The sequence below is a fragment of the Eptatretus burgeri genome, chromosome 15, assembly GCF_056783735.1.
Source record: "Eptatretus burgeri isolate ZD-2024b chromosome 15, Ebu_testis_v1, whole genome shotgun sequence".
In the NCBI taxonomy this organism is placed as follows: domain Eukaryota; kingdom Metazoa; phylum Chordata; class Myxini; order Myxiniformes; family Myxinidae; genus Eptatretus; species Eptatretus burgeri.
In genome coordinates, this window is record NC_140975.1 from 7,799,907 (window position 1) to 7,816,966 (window position 17,060).

The 17,060-nt window shown below is 47.8% G+C and overlaps 1 protein-coding gene across 1 annotated transcript; it reads left to right on the forward strand.

The window, feature by feature from the left end:
* Positions 1–1,619: 1,619 nt before the first annotated feature.
* UTP11 (UTP11 small subunit processome component) lies at positions 1,620–15,847 on the forward strand. Its single transcript, XM_085857980.1, has 8 exons — positions 1,620–1,841; positions 6,692–6,753; positions 6,876–6,978; positions 9,365–9,478; positions 9,603–9,696; positions 10,450–10,580; positions 10,932–11,042; positions 15,493–15,847. The coding sequence occupies exons 1-8, from the start codon at positions 1,782–1,784 to the stop codon at positions 15,574–15,576; spliced, it is 759 nt and encodes a 252-aa protein (XP_085714106.1). The 5' UTR covers positions 1,620–1,781; the 3' UTR covers positions 15,577–15,847.
* Positions 15,848–17,060: the final 1,213 nt, after the last annotated feature.

The window sequence follows — 17,060 nt, forward strand, 5'->3', positions numbered from 1 at the left end:
ACACTGAATTGAGGATTGAGTACGCCACTGGTCTGTGTGTGTGTCTCTCTCTCTCTCTCTCTCTCTCTCTCTCTCTCTCTCTCTCTCTCTCTCTCTCTCTCTCTCTCTCTCTCTCTCTCTCTCTCTCTCTCCTTCCATATCCCTCTTTGTTCCCCCATTCTTTATGTATTAGTCTCCCTCTATTTTGTCCCTCAACCCTACTGTTGGTCACCACCTCTCTCTCTCTCTCTCTCTCTCTCTCTCTCTCTCTCTCTCTCTCTCTCTCTCTCTCTCTCTCTCTCTCTCTCTCTCGCTGTCTCTCTCTTTGGACAGGAAGAGGCCGCGTGAGTGTCGAATTTCAAACACGTCCATTACACCATGATGGAGGAGGACAAACTAATACCTAACTGTCCTGGTCCAAACTACATAACTGCATTTTATCACCGTAAGAAAATGTACAAAAGTGGTTTAACTGTTTAAGGTTTAAAAAAAAGAAGTCTCTCAAATCTTAAAATTTATCCCTTTGAAAATGCAAAAGAAAAAAAAAAAGATAAAAAAAAGACAAGATCCTGGGCATTTTTAGATATTTAAAAACCTGACCAACCGGAGATTTAAGGACCAGGGAGGACGTAATGGTGACCCCACTCGTAATCCTGCTCTGTTCGATTCCAGTAAAAATAACAAACGAAAATGTCACCGAAACTCCAAAATTGATGCGTGGTGGAAATAGCGCCACCTTCCGTGGTAGCCGGTATTACAAAACATCATCATTTATTATCTTCGCCATTGAAGTTTCCACCCATCCTGTGTGTCTGTCCGTCTGTGAACAGGATATCTCAAAAAGTTGTTGACGGATTCGGACGAAATTTGGTGCGCTGGTTGGGTGTGTGATGAGCACGAATTTTTTTCGGTTTTGATGAAGATTCGGATCCGAGAATTAAAAAAACCTGATTCTTCACCATTGGGAGAGAGAGAGGGCCAAAACCGATAAATGGCATGGTATCTCAAAAAGTTGTGGATGGATTCGGACAAAACTTGGCAGATGAGTCGGTAGGCGACAAGAATAACCTGATTGGATTTTGGTCCAGATCCAAATCCAGATCCAGATCCAGATCCGGCCAATCGGTGGGATACAAAACGTAAACTGTTCAGCCTTGCGGAGGTGTGCTCTCTATCGAGTGCCGTTCTTGTCTTATTGATGTGTGATCAATACATTTTCTCCAAAAATAATAATTATAAAGTGCATTTTTAAGACTGAAGATGTCCCGAGAAGGGTGGAGGCGCTCGCTAAGTTACTGTAAACGGCTCTGTGACAAGATTTACAAACTTTTGCCTTCATAATCGTTGCCATGGAGATGTGCCGGCGGTTATTGGAGTGAATAAAAGATCGTTGGAGTGCAAGAAAGGCCAAAAAATGAGTAATGCGAATATTTAAAAGTAAAATCCGTTGTTCTCAGCTCTCAAGAGGGAAGAAACATTGGCAGAACGATTTATACATATAAATTTGCCATGTCGGAGTAGTGAGCGTCAGTGACTCAGACCTTATTTTGTGTTCGTGTTATCAAAATTATATTTGTCGTTTATTTAACCCTCAATACGTTTGGGTACCTGGTTGTGAAATGTTATTAGGATGATAATAATGAAGGAGGAAGGAAACATGATGATTTTCGGGTTGAATTTTCAGAACGTGTCGTCACGATCACGTGGACCGTGTGCTGTCGTCTTGTCTGGACTTGTAATCGCCGGATCGAACCCGGAATTTGTGAGCAGAGACATTGTTTGTACATAACCAGTCGTCCATAATGTCTTCCTTCAAGAAAGCGTCCAAGTCCTTTCGGCGGATCCACCAGGAACGATCGCAGGTTCGTGCGTCGATCGAACGGTTTCGCTCTCGAACCACTCACTCACTCACCCACTCACTCACTCACCCACTCACTCACCCACTCACCCACCCACTCACTCACCCACTCACTCACTCACCCACTCACTCACTCACCCACCCACTCACCCACTCACTCACTCACTCACTCACCCACTCACCCACCCACCCACTCACCCACCCGCTCGCCCGCCCGCTCGCCCGCCCGCTCGCTCGCCCGCTCGCCCGCCCGCTCGCCCGCCCGCTCGCCCGCCCGCTCGCCCGCCCGCTCGCTCGCCCGCTCGCCCGCCCGCCCGCTCGCCCGCTCGCCCGCTCGCTCGCCCGCCCGCTCGCCCGCCCGCTCGCCCGCCCGCTCGCCCGCCCGCTCGCCCGCCCGCTCACCCGCTCGCCCGCCCGCTCGCCCGCCCACCCACCCACTCACCCACCCACCCACTCACCCACCCACCCACCCACTCACCCACCCACCCACCCACTCACCCACTCACTCACCCACCCACTCACTCACCCACTCACTCACTCACCCACCCACTCACTCACCCACTCACCCACCCACTCACCCACCCACTCACTCACTCACCCACCCACTCACTCACTCACCCACCCACTCACCCACCCACTCACCCACCCACTCACCCACCCACTCACCCACCCACTCACCCACCCACTCACCCACCCACTCACCCACCCACTCACCCACCCACTCACCCACCCACTCACCCACCCACTCACCGACCCACTCACCGACCCACTCACCGACCCACTCACCGACCCACTCACCCACCCACCCACTCACCCACCCAACCACCCACCCAACCACCCACCCAACCACCCACTCAACCACCCACTCACTCACCATCCGTTGTACCTTTCCACGTGAATTTGTATAAATCATCTGATCACGATGTCCGAGTTCCTCCGGATGATTACTGACCACAGTCCCCAGGTGTGGGATATTTGGAGAGACCTGTGGGGTCCAAGACCATTTGATGTGTTTAATTATAATTATGAATGAGGTAATTACCGAGAGGTTCCAGTCCATCCTGCTGCCATCAGTTCCCTACCTACCCCCATTGTATTTATTTATTTTTTTATCTATATTACAATAGGTGTGTGTGTGCGTGGGTCCAGGCGCAGTGTCGTTTAGCCCATTAGGTTCATCAGATCCAACCAGGTGTTGCCTTGAGGTGACGCTGAGCCCACCCCAGCCCCCTCCCCCCCGGTCGCTTTCCATCGAGTTTGAAGGCACTGGAACTCCCTCGCGACCTGCCCTGCGACGGTTCCTGGTGCGACGCACCAGCGCTTCATGGGATCTGGGCCCATCATTAGGACGTAGTCCATGGCCCGACAGGTCGTCATTCGATCTCTGAGATTGTCTGGTGTCCCCCGGGAAGCGAGGAACCGAACCGTACCTCCGCAGGGCTTGCTCGTCGGGCGCGTGATCAAATCGGAGTGGGGAAAGCCATTGGTGGAGTCGAACTCTGCCACGGCCCTCCAACCCCCTGCCAGCCAGGACCAGGACAAGCATGCTAAATTGGAATCCCAACGGGAGGATGCAGGACTTTCTGCACGAGAAAGGAGGTGATATCAGAGGGGATCTGAGAGAGATGTTTACGATAATGAAGGATGTTGATAAGATGGGTACGGTGCAGTTTTGAAGCAGAGTGGACTGTTAGGAGCAGGTGCCGTACCTTTAGGGTAAAGAAGAGGTGAGTTTGTAGAGTCATTAATGTATGGAATGGTCTCTCCAGAAAGGTACTGGCATTGTGGTGGAAGGGGGCAGGTGGATCGGTTTAAATTGGAATTTGATAGGTACTTAGGTGTATGGGGTATTGGCAGGACTTGTAGGTCGCTTGTGTGCAGATGGGTGATTGGTACTGATGCAGCGCAGGAATGATGGGCCAAATGGCCTCCTCCAACACTAAACTTCCTTCTGTGTGTATTTCTTCCTTCCAACACCTCAAGATGAAGAGCGACCGGGTTTTCTTTCACTGGCTCATTCGAATCGCATGACTTGCGATGCTCGGGATGAGGATTGAAGTTCAGGCAACCTTAACCTGCGCCCCAACTGAAAAATATTGTTGCATCACTCAGGAGCCACAAGCCAATGAGGGCTCAACATGCTGTTATTCCTGGAAAGGGGGGTTGGGGAGTGGTGGGTAACTGAAGAGAAAGGCAATGTACTGAGAGGGGGACGGACGGAGGGGCCACCGTTGGATACAATCAAGGGAATGAATGAAACAGGAAAAGAGGATATCATGATAAATTTTTGAGATATCATGCTGTATATAATTTTCCCCCCAATCTCTCAATGGTGAAGAATCACTTGAAAATTTTAATATATGGATCTGGATCTTCACCAAAATCGAATCAATTGGCCCTTGAAGCACACCCAACCTGTCCACCAAGATTCGTCCAAATCCGTCCATAAGTTTTTGCGATATCTTGCTCACAAACAAACAGACAAACAAATAAACCAATGTCACCCGCATGGTGACCCGTATCTTGCCAAAAGGTGACCACGTGTGACTTCTTTAAGGTCACACTGAGGTGAACAGAGCTGCTATCCACCAGGAGCGACTCCTTGAGGAATATCTGCCGACGAGAGATTCCGATGAGAATCGTTCTACAGAGTAACCATGAAAAATATGCGTTTGCCTCATAACGTCACCAAATGACGTCATAATGTCTCAAGCTTGACATATCTAGAAAGCACTCATCGAGGTGTTCAATTTGAGGTACTACACGATATGGTTCCTAAAGCTTGAAAATTTGACCTTGGGCTCAAATATGTTTGTTTGACCTCAGGTGCTAACCATGAAGGTCAAGGCCAATCGCCACCAAAAATTAATCAGCTGAGCGCCAGACCATGAACTTTATTCCCATGAAGTTTGAAGACGATCCGATCAAAATTACTCAAAAAATAATGGTTTCGTCGACTCCCCTGATTTGCGCCAAAGTGACCTTGACCTTTGACCTTCAAAATTTTGTGCACTGAAAGGGACCTCTATAGGCCTCTGATATGCGAAGTTACAAAAATTTCCAATGATAACTGTGCTCTGCAGAATTTTTTATATGTGATTACAGACAAACAAAAAAAAAACATACAAGCTGACTAACATATCTTGCAAAAACTTCGTTTTGGTAAGATAACAAACGGGGGAAATATTGTTGCGAATTTGGAAGCTTACTGCACACAACAGCAGGTCCTATAGATCAGTTATATCGGTATGTGTTTCTCGGTAGGGTCCCGTCACTATGTTTAATGGGTGATTAATTGTACGTGCGCCGAGTTGTTTTGATAGTTAGGATTTAAATTACCAACGACAACGACACCTGCCCTCGCTTCCTTCCACCATCATCCACCGGCACCATTGCACGTGTGCGTGTCGGTACGTACGTGGGCGGAGTCCAGTGTGCTAGGTGGGGTTTCTCTTGACGTTGGTGTGCTGGCTTGGCTCCAAATATGGGCATAGAGCGTTCTCTCTGCCCAATGAGGGAGTGCAAGCGGGGGATAAGAGAAGCGTGCGTGGGCCAAAGGTAGAAAGTTGAGAGAGTTGTTGAGAGTTATCTTCTGGTCTTGAGAGAGTTGAGAATTGTCTACTGGTCTTCGGTCTTCGGACGTCTGGTGGTCTTCTGAAGCCAGTCGTCGCCTTCCTGGGGTCCCGCCAACAGAGCGTCTTCTCTTGTGGCCTGTGTGCCTGCGAGCCTGTCCCGCGAGGATTGCCTGCCTGGGCTTGGAGCGGCATTGTGTGGCGGGTTCGAGTCCTGCCACACCGGATCGCCGAAGACTGCACGAGGCGGAGAGGTCCGAGAATAGGCTCTGACCTCTAGCTCGCCTTTCCTCGAGCTGGAGGCCTCCAATAAAGACCTGATGGGTCCGTTTCTTTTTGGGTGTACGTGTGTGTGTGTGTGTGTGTGTGTGTGTGTGTGTGTGTGTGTGTGTGTGTGTGTGTGTGTGTGTGTGTGTGTGTGTGTGTGTGTGTGTGTGTGTGTGTGTGTGTGTGTGTGTGTGTGTGTGTGTGTGTGTGTGTGGCGCCAGTCTATTAAGTAAAACTGCATAAGTGCTTGTACATAAATTGCGATTCCTTCAGTATTCGGTTAACTCTGCCTTCTTGCGTGCTCCTCTGTCCCATTATAAATAAATATCCCTTTTGTTAAATGTTCCAGCTCGTTTCTGTATTTTTCATTGGCTTGGCACGGTGTATATTGAGAAATAGCGAGGCCGTAAATTGTTCGTTTGGTCCGACGGGCCTTGGTAATCTCCGCTCGGGTTACCCACGGTTCGGGTTCGGTAACGGCTCATTCCGCTCGAGGTCCGTCGAGGGTGCGAATTCCCCGGTAGCTTTGTCCGCATGGGTAATTGGGTATATTGAAGTTTGGCAATTGACCCTACCCCACGCGGTCAAATTATTGGTGATTCATGGTCCAGAAAGGGACCCGTGCCTTTCGGACTTATCTAAAAGGCACGACCTCAATTCCGGTGTGTTCGGTGGAGCCGACTCTACTGCTCCCTCCAACGGTCGTGCTCGCCACCGATACCCGGCCCCGTAACGATATAACAACGGAGGTCATAAGCAACCCTTTCCATGACTGCTGAATTAACGATGGAGGAACCTTGTCACTTGAACATTGCTCACTTCATTCAGACACAGCAGTGCATGTTAGTTATGAGTGCAATTATTTTCCTCTCTCTGCAAGGACAGAGGAAAAGACAGATAGACAACAATCTGTGAGCACGTGACCTCTGTGATGTGTGTTTTGTGTCCAACATTGTTCTTTATTAATCACACCCTCTGCTTGCTACCCTTTCTACCGTTCATATGCTCCATTCAGCCAAAGAGCAGGAAGCACTTCGGCCTGCTGGAAAAGAAAAAGGACTACAAAATACGTGCTGGGTTCGTGAGTAACACTATGGTCCATTTACTCCCTGTACATTGTTATATATGTTATTTTGGCTCGATTTCCAATAATTGCTGTGATAAATGCATCGAGTTTGCTACGTCTGTGTATTCTTTAGGCGTTGGCACAAAAAGCAGGACCTCTTGCTCGCCCTGCGACGCAAGGCAGAAGCGAAGAACCCTGATGAGTTCTACTACAAGATGACGAGCACCAAGCTCAAGGTACTCGTTGGGAGTTTAAGTGAAGGTGCTAATGTGATGCAGGGTTCTTCCTGAAGCAGTTTGTCATTTCAAATGAACGAGGTGGAAGAGAGGAAAGGAAGCAATGACCTGAACCATTACACCACGGCCAGGAAACCATCCGAAATGGACCATTTGAGAAGGAATGAACTATCCATGATGTTGGGCACAGGATTTTAATAATGGTGTCATTTTCCCCAAAACCTGCTTTTGTCACTTCTCCAGCAGCGAGAAAACTTATTTCTTCCTCTTTCTTTCCTCCTCCTTCTTCACCTTTCACCTTCTTCAACTTTCACCTTCTCCTCCTTTTCTTTCTTCTTCCTCTTGCCACCCCTTCTTCCTTTTTTACTCTTTCCCCCTTCTTCCTTCTTTTTCCCCCTTCTTCCTTTTATACTTCTCCCCCCTTTCTTCCTTCTGCCTTATTTTTTCCCCCTTCTTCCTTTTTCCCCCTTTTTCCTGTTGTACTTCTCCCCCCCTTTCTTCCTTCTGCCTTCTTTTTCCCTTCTTCCTTTTTTCTCCCTTCTTCCTTTTTACTTCGTTTCCCCTTCTTCCTTTTTACTTCGTTTTCCCCTTCTTTTTTTTTTACTTTTTCCCCTTCTTCTTTTTTACTTTTTCGCCCCTTCTTCCTTTTTACTTTCCCCCTTCTTTCTTCCTTTCTTCTTGTTTCCCCCCTTCTTCCCTTTTACTTCTTTTTTCCCTCTTCTTCCCTTTTACTTATTTTTTCCCCCTTCTTTCTTTTTACTTTTTCCCCTTCTTCCCTTTAATTTCTTTTTTCCCCCTTCTTCCCTTTTACTTCTTTTTTCCCCCTTCTTCCCTTTTACTTCTTTTTCCCCCTTCTTCCCTTTTACTTCTTTTTCCCCCTTCTTCCCTTTTACTTCTTTTTCCCCCTTCTTCCCTTTTACTTCTTTTCCCCCTTCTTCCCTTTTACTTCTTTTCCCCCTTCTTCCCTTTTACTTCTTTTTTTCCCCCTTCTTCCTTTTTACTTATTTTTTCCCCCTTCTTCCCATTTACTTCTTTTTTTCCCCTTTCTTCCCGTTTACTTCTTTTTTCCCCCTTCTTCCCGTTTACTTCTTTTTTCCCCCTTCTTCCCGTTTACTTCTTTTTTCCCCATTCTTCCCGTTTACTTCTTTTTTCCCCATTCTTCCCGTTTACTTCTTTTTTCCCCCTTCTTCCCTTTTACTTCTTTTTTCTTCCTTCTTTTTTCCCCCTTCTTCCTTTTTTAGGTCATTTCCAATGACCTAATAATATTGGTGAGAGAAAGGGTAATATGGGTCCGTCCATCCGTCCGTCCGTTCACAATGAAGTTGAAGCGGGAGATCTGGTCATTAGTGATCCTGATAGAGGTCGATGAGACGTACACGATGGTATGACTTTCAAGGTCACCGAAGGTCAAGGTCAAGGTCACGAGGCCTTTGAAGTTGCGAAAATGACTATTTTCAAATTCTATCTCCTCCTACATTTCTCAAGCAATCTTGAATTTGATTGTGGCATATGAATCTATGGGACAATATCTAAATTTGGTCAGGACGGATTTTCGATATTCGCTTTCGTTTTCGTGTCACGTGACTTCAAAGTTGGCAAAAAAGGCAAAAATGACGATTTTCAAAATCTATCTCCTACATTTCTCAAGCGATCTTGAATTTGATTGTAGCGTATGAATCTATGGGACAATATCTAAATTTTGGTCGGGCCGGATTTTCTATATTCGCTTTCGTTTTCGAGTCACGTGACTTCAAAGTTGGCAAAAACTGCCCTACCTTCAGGAGGCTATATATTTTCTCGCAGAAATGACCATCTCCCGCACGGGTGTATTTTTTTCCTTTTTTATTTTTCCCTTCTTCCTTCTCCCATATTTCTTGTGGGATCAGCTGGGGGAAGCTTGGCCCAAGTCTTCATGAACTGGCTAGCCAGGTCTGATGTTCAACTCGTTAGAAATTTGGAATTTGTTCTTGGTGCTGGCAATAGCTTGCCTACTTTTCACAAAGGACACCGTGTGATCTTTAATGTCCAACGAGTGCTAGCAGATGCGATTCCCATTTAACGTCCATCCGAGGGGTGTCACACACATTGATGGATTATCCTGCTTGTGAAACACTTGAATTACAGTTTATAGCTGAGTCAGGAATTGAACCCAGGATAGACAGCTTAGAGGTGAGTAGTGCGTACCTCTATGTCACGGCGAGATAACCTTTGATGGGGGTTATGGAAGTGATGATTCGTGAGATTTTAACATGATGTTGTTGGTAAAAGCATTTCATCATAAATCGCGAACTGTTCTAGCTGACATGAAAGTAAAATATCTTAACCCCATAAACACACTAGAGTCCCAAATATAATCTGTTTCTGTTTCATTTGCTCATCTCCCCAGGATGGAGTACATGAGTTGAGTTCTGCTGAGCCCACAATGACAGAAGATCAGCAGAAGCTGATGAAAACTCGAGACATTTGTTATGTGCAAATGAAACGCATGTCGGAAGCCAAGGTTTGTCCTTGTCGACATGGTGGGGATTGTGCGTGGACGATCGGAAGGGTTTTCGATGTGAAAGCTTCTTTTCGAAAGTTCCTGACGTCGAGGAAAAGTGGGAATTTTTGTGTCGTGCGTGCAGAAAATTGAGAGGCTGAAAGGTGAGCTCCATTTTCTAGAGTCTGAGGAGAAGGGGAGTGGACAACACACCTTCTTTGTGGACACAAAGGAAGAAGGTACAGAATTGGGGAAAAGGGGGGGGGGGTTGGGGTCGGGTGGTGTGTTTATCTCGTTTTATTGCAAAAAGCTGTTTTTGAACTTTGTCTGCCAAAATGGTGTTGTAGTTTGCACCAAGATGTGATCAATTGATACACCACGCACGAGGTTTGTGTGCTTCCAGAGTGGTTTTTGGCCACAAATTTGTTTGGGGTTTTAATGGCAAGAGTGTGGCCCGGCCGCAAGCGTGTGGCCTGCTTGTGGCCCCTTTCAGCCTTTTGGGTTTTGCTATGACGTCTGTTTTTCGACAAACTTCAAATTGGTATAATTTACGATCATGTAAAATAGTATGCGATTCATCGTTGGTGTTTATCGTGGTGTCATTGATCCAGTGTGTCATAATACCACGGCGTGACCTTCGTTTCTACTGTTTCTCACCATGCCTTGCCTTGTATTAAGATGTTGACTTCCATTTTTGTCCTCGATCTTTGGTTCGATGCAATTTCGAGCTCAGCTCTGCCTTTGGTTGCTGGAGTTTTTGTTGAGCGATGCTGCTCGAGTTGATTGCAAGGAGAGATTGTGTTTTAACAAGCAGAGACATTAGCCATGCACGAGACTCATCTGCATCTCCGAAGGACAATTCGTGTCATTTTAATCCTTTTATGTTTGCGTCCGAAAGCTGCGTTTAACATTCTGAGCGAGCATGGGCTCTTGAGGCGGCGCGTGGTGCCGAGCGCCGTTTTCTGTGCTGATGGTGGGAATTTTTGTGCCAGTTTCCAGTTTTGACCTGGCGAGTCGGCTTGACACGGATCCCAAACTAATCCCTCGCCTCTTCAACCGGCCAACGTTGCACACTCTTCGATCTGTCCCAATCATCGGCACCACCGACCCTCGTGTGCTCGAGGTTTGCATTGTTTATCCTCTTCCACGGAAATACTGGACTTCCACCATGGCAGAACCCTCTAGGATTACTCGGTCCATTAAAACAGTCCACTAATTAAATATTCACACCTTTTATTATTTATTTATTTCCACTGGAAGAGGAAGTTGAGTTTCCCCACTTGTATTTTATTGGGTTTTATTGATTGATTGGTTGATTTATTTTTGATTACCAGTTGCATCTCTGTCGAATTGCCCATCCCGATAGAAGTTACAGCTCGTAGTGCGCTGCATCTCGTGCGCTGCATCTCGTGCGCTGACTGCGTTTATTTTCTTCTCGCACCTCAATCCCCAATACCCGGTCTGATGTGTGAAGAGTCAGGCTAAATCCCGTGCACGGCAGTACCACTTGCTGGAGCAACATGTAGTCAGAGAGGCAAAGCTGATGGTCACGCAGCAGAAGATCCAGACGAGGAAAGACCTAATGGTATGGTATCGGTGAAGGGGGGGGGGAGGCTGTGTGCATTCGGTTTAGGTGGTGAGCATGCTGGGTGGGATTGGGTGCTCTCTTTGCCTTGTCGTGTGTAGTTTATCGCTTGATTGTTGGTGGAGAATGGTTTGATATAATTACTTTTATTTATTTATTTATTGTTTTGATTGCCAGATGATGTTTTTCAACACGACGTTGTTAGCCGTCATTAGCCTCGCCACCAAAGGTGGACTGAGGTTATATTTTCATACCTGTCTGTCTCTGTCTGCTTGTCTGTCCGTCTTTGAGCAGGATATCTCGAAAAAGTTGAGGACTGATGCAGAAGAAACTTGGCAGACAGGTTGGGTGTGTGAGACATGAATGCGATCTGGATCCGGATCCGGATGAAATATTTTTTTAAATTTCTGAAGCAATTCTTCACCATTGAGAGATGGGGCCAAAAACGATCTATAGCACGATATCTGAAAAAGTTTATGGACAAATTGGGACGAAACTTGTTGGATGAGTTGAGGAGGTGACAGTAACGATCTAATTAGATGTTGGTTCAGGTCCAAATTCAAATCCAGCCTCGAAGTGGGATACAAAACGTAAACCGTTCAGTCTGGCGGAGGTACGTGCTCCACCAAGAGCCTGTTCCAGTTACTCTTACGTAATGGTGTCAGGTCAGGTTCGATCTGTGACCTGCTACAGGTATCATGTAAACCTGTACTAACCTGTTCCATGGTCGGCTTGTCGGCGACTAAACCGTTTCCCCCACCAGGTTTTCTGGTTAGGAGGGTGTTTGAATATGGACACCCAGCAGGATTAAAAACAAAACCTGTCAAAGGGCGGAGGAGCTCCTTGTGAGCCAATGGCCATCCATATCTAGTGCCCAACTGTGTCTGCGGAGGTCCTCCTGCAGTTGGGTTACTTCTTATTAGGAGGTTGGTGGCAGGATTTGCACTCCGGCCTCCGTAAAACCCTTCATTCCGCAAAACGCAAAAAAAATCTGAAAACCCACTCCGTGGGAGTACCTCCTGTGCAGCTTCCCTTCGCAGGGCAGTTCACCGGATGACGGGATTGGGGAAACGCCTTCGGGACCCCAATCTTTGATGATAGGAGGGAAACCACGGGGTAACATCCCTGGGTCAGATTGCGGGAGAGTGTGTCGGAGTGGTGCTGAGGTGTCGTCCACCAGACGGCGGTCTCCTTGGGTTAACCTGAGGCGGTCCCTTCGGGTAGGTGCCTGGAATGTCCTATCCCTAAGAGAGGATGATCACCTGTCTCTGTTATCATCTGAGCTCAAGCTTTTGGACATCGGGATTGCAGCTCTCTCTGAGGTTCGGAGACCGGATTGCGGCGAGATAATGTTGGGTGGTTACACCTACTATTGGTCTGGTCGCTCTGATGGTTACCATACCCAAGGAGTTGCTGTAGCTGTGTCCAATAAGCTGACCCCAATGATAATTGAGGTAACACCGGTCAACGAGCGTATTATGAATTAAGGATTCGTCACTCCTTAGGTGTCATTTCCCTGGTCTCTGTTTATGCTCCGACTGAGGCGAGTGATCTCACCGTGAAGGATGCATTCTACGCCACACTCGAGTCTGTGGTTGATCAGTGCCCCAGACGAGATACACTTCTAGTCTTGGGGGATTTCAATGCTTCGACTGGAACTGATAGGGATGGTTATGAGGTGTGTGTTGGTCCCCATGGGTCAGGAACTATGAACCAGAATAGCACTAAGTTCCTTGACTTTGCAAGAAGTCATGGACTTAGGGTGGCTGGTTCATGGTTTCAGCGCCCACAAGCTCATCGCTGGACTTGGTATTCCAACGCTGGCGGTGTGGCAAAGGAGATGCACCATGTCCTTGTTGATGGTTGCTGGAGGATGATCCAGAACTGCAGGGTCTACTGGAGTGCTCAGTTCCTCAATACTGACCACAGGCTTGTTGTAGCAACTCTAAAGCTGCACCTTAAATCCTGGAGAATGGTACCATCCCAGCCTAGGCTGGATGTTGCCAAGCTCAGGGATGAGAGAGTAGCTGAGGAGTTTGCGAACAGGCTGAGTGGACACTTGGGGGGTCTGGGTGCTTTGGGGGGTCCTGAAGAGTTGTGGAGTGCCTTCAAGACCACCGTCCTTGATGTTGCCGGTGGATGCCTTGGAGCTCACCGCAGGGCAAAGAAGAATTTTGTCTCTCAAGGGACACTGGATACCATTGACCAGAGTCGCAGGGCCAGGCTGAATGGCAGAGCTGAGCTGTTCAGGGAGCTGAGGCATAAAACTGTACGTACATTGAGGGTGGACAAGGAGGCCTATGTGCGAGGAATCTGTGAGGGGGTAGAACATCACCTGTGGACAGGTGATTCTCGTCCCGCTTACAGGGGAATTCGCGCATTGCGTTCATCCAAGCCCATCCCTCGGAGCACTGCAGTTCGAGCAGAGAGTGGTAGGCTCTTAACAGAGGAGTCTGAAGTGAAGGCCCGCTGGGCCGGTTACTTTGAGCGGTTGTACCAGGCTGATCCCCCAGCTGTCGAATTGGACGTCAAGGGTGTTACAATCCCTGTTGCTGACCCTCGAATCAACTGTGGTCCACCTTCGCTTGTGGAAACACGGGCTGCGGTGAACCAGTTGAAACGGTGCAAAGCTCCAGGGATCTGTGGCATCCATGCCGAACTTCTCAAGGCTGGTGGAAATGCTGCACTCGTGTCGTTGCATGCAGTTTTGTGCTCTGCCTGGAACACAGGCATCATCCCAACTGACTGGAAGAGGGGCCTTGTTGTTCCTCTCTGGAAAGGGAAGGGTGATCGCCAAGACTGCAACAACTACCGAGGGGTGACGCTGCTCTCAGTGCCGGGCAAGGTCTTTGCTCGGATAATTCTTGATAGGGTTCGCCACCATCTGTTTGAGCACCAGCGTCCAGAGCAGTCAGGCTTTACACCAAAGAGGTCAACGATTGACCGTATCCTTGCCCTTCGTGTCCTCACCGAACGCAGACGAGAGTTTCGGCAGGGGCTGCTTGCAGCCTATGTTGATCTCTGTAAAGTGTTCGATTCAGTGAATCGGGACGTCCTCTGGAGGATTCTTGGTCTTCGTGGGGTGCCACCAAAACTGATCGATCTGATGTCTGAACTCTACTCTGGTACTGAGAGTGCTGTGAAGTGTGGTGGTACCATCTCTGACTTATTTCCAGTTGTTACTGGAGTTCGTCAGGGATGTGTCCTTGCCCCCACACTTTTCAGCACTTGTATGGACTGGATTTTAGGGAGGATGTCGGAGAGATCAAGCTGCGGTGCATCATTTGGGAATGTCAAGATCTCGGACCTTGATTTTGCAGATGATGCAGTCATCTTTGCGGAGACTTTAGACATCCTTTTGGGGGCCCTCGAGGTGCTGAATGAGGAGTCGGAGCCGCTGGGATTACGGGTTTCTTGGGTCAAAACTAAGATCCAGGCTTTTGGTGACATCTTGGATGCTGCTGTCCTGTCTGTGTCTGTTTGTGGTGAGGATGTTGAGGTCGTGGAGAGATTCACTTACCTTGGCAGTGATATTCATGTCTCTGCTGGCTGTAAGTCAGAGGTCAATAGACGTCTGGGTCAGGCCTGGGGAGTCATGGATTCACTGGATCATGGGGTGTGGCGCTGCCGGTTCCTGTGCGGGAGGACGAAAGTCCGAGTCTTCAGGTCCTTGGTGCTTCCAGTCTTGCTCTATGGATGCGAGACTTGGACTCTGACCAAGGATCTGAGACGGAGACTTAATTCCTTTGGTACCAGGTCTCTTCGGAGAATCCTTGGCTATCGCTGGTCAGATTTTGTGTCCAACGAGCGGTTTCTGAGCGAGACTCGGATGAGATTTGTTACCTGCATGGTCCGTGAGCGTCAGTTGCGGCTGTATGGACATGTGGCTCATTTTCCTGACGCTGCTCCTGCTCACCAGATTCTCTCAGCGAGGGAGTCTCATGAGTGGAGGAGGCCAGTGGGCCGACCACGTGCCTCGTGGTTGCAGCAGGTTGACCATCATCTCAAGGAGATGGGGATGGGCCTGGCATCTGCCTGGGGGATGGCTAGACGGAGGCCCCTGGAGTACCGGCGGAAAGTGGACGCAGCGACGCGCTGTTCTGGCACATGCTCCCATACCTGACCTGACCTTACGTAATGATCCACATGGTGGACGAGTTTATTTTCATTGCATCGTCTCCATATACAAAGCAATGGCAAGATCATTTACCTCTGCAATCAGTTTTATCACCAAGGGAGTTTGCATAAAGAGTCCGCGTTGATATCGAGACCTCAACAAAAAACTTTTTTCTTTGTTGCTCGTGATGTGTACAACTGCGTGTCGTCTGTACTGCTCAGATGGCTTGCATGCAGACACGTTAAACGTCCCTCCTCGTCGTAATGTAATGCATCGCATCCATTAGTAATACCTTGAGTAAGCGTTTTTATTGATGTTCATTTGTGTGTGCAGGACAAGAGGCAGAAGGTTAGGGTTAAACACGAGACCAAGACATCTCCTGCAGTCTACAGGTTCAAACTTGAGCGTCAGCGATAGACCTCCCAGAGGGAACAATGCATGTGTGTTAGAAATTCCCAAAATGCATCACTGAACTCCACCGCTGTGAGCACGGTGAGGCAAAGCTTTTATTTCTTGAAACTACACGGTAACTGTCACACACCTGGAGGATTTCCCCGTTCAGCGAGAAGTGCTATTTGAGAGCACTTTAAATTCCACAATGTTCAAAATATTTTGAAGATGGAAATGTTGGAATTGCTTAAGATTTGGGAATGTGTTTAATAAAACAATTTTTGGAGGAAAAACAAAATTGCTGCTGCTCTGAATCTCCGTGAGGATGGTAATTTTATATATACATCGAAAACGCACAATTCATTTATTTATTTATTTATTTATTTATTTGTTTATTTTTGCATACAGAGTCGAGGCTCGATGAAACGCGAGAACGCAGAAAGGATCAAGATGCGACAGAACAAAAAGAACAATGGAAAGACAGGGGGGAATGCCAACAGCAGGACCGAGGGACAAAATAAGCACAGACAGACAAACAAGGGATGCAGGTGGGCATGATTGGCAGGGGAGAATGCAAGGATTGGATAAGATGGATGAAGAAGCAAACTCTCAATTAGGAAAAACTGGAAAATTCGTGGAGAAATTGGGGCGGGGGGTAAACAGGTGTAGAAAAGATCATGGTTTTGGAAGCAGGATGTTCTGAGATGGTGGTGAACAGCTGTCTTGAAGACTTGGAGGGAAGGATGAGATTGAAGAGAATGTGGAGGTTGATTACACTGGTGAGGGGGAAAAAAAAGAACAAATGAGTGGAGGTTAATAGTTATTCTGGATTTTGGGAGTTTCACGAGGAGGCGGATGTTGACAGACAGAGTACGCCCTGCAGATACCAAGGGAGTTGGGGGGTGGGTGTGGACAACGCACAGAGAGGGGCAGAGGGTTCAAGATCACAGACCACCGTCCTGTCCGCAATGGAAAAGTGATGGGCCTTTGGACTCTGCTTTATTGTTGGAGATTCCCATAATCTTGAAGGCCTTAGCTTCCATGGCCTCAAGCTGGCCAAGATTTGAGATAGGGGTACGAGCCCAGGGAGATGAGCAGTATTCCATCAAGCTGTGGATGAAAGACTTGTAGGTCGATCGGAGTTCAGGTGTGCCAAGGAAGAACTGTCTACGATGGAGGATGCCCAGTCGGTTTTGGAGGCCTTGGAGGCCAACTTTGAAATGTTTGCCCAAGAAAGATCATGAGGCTGCGTGTATGGCTATGAGTCTGATGAGATATATATATATATATATATATATATATCTCTCTCTCTCTCTCTCTCTCTCTCTCTCTCTCTCTCTCTGTCTCTGTCTCTGTCTCTGTCTCTGTCTCTGTCTCTGTCTCTGTCTCTGTCTCTGTCTCTGTCTCTGTCTCTGTCTCTGTCTCTGTCTCTAGAAAGATCGATTGACTTGAAATTTGGAGGATTTTTTTTTTCAGGTCACTGAATTATTCTTCGTCTTCTTTCGGCTGCT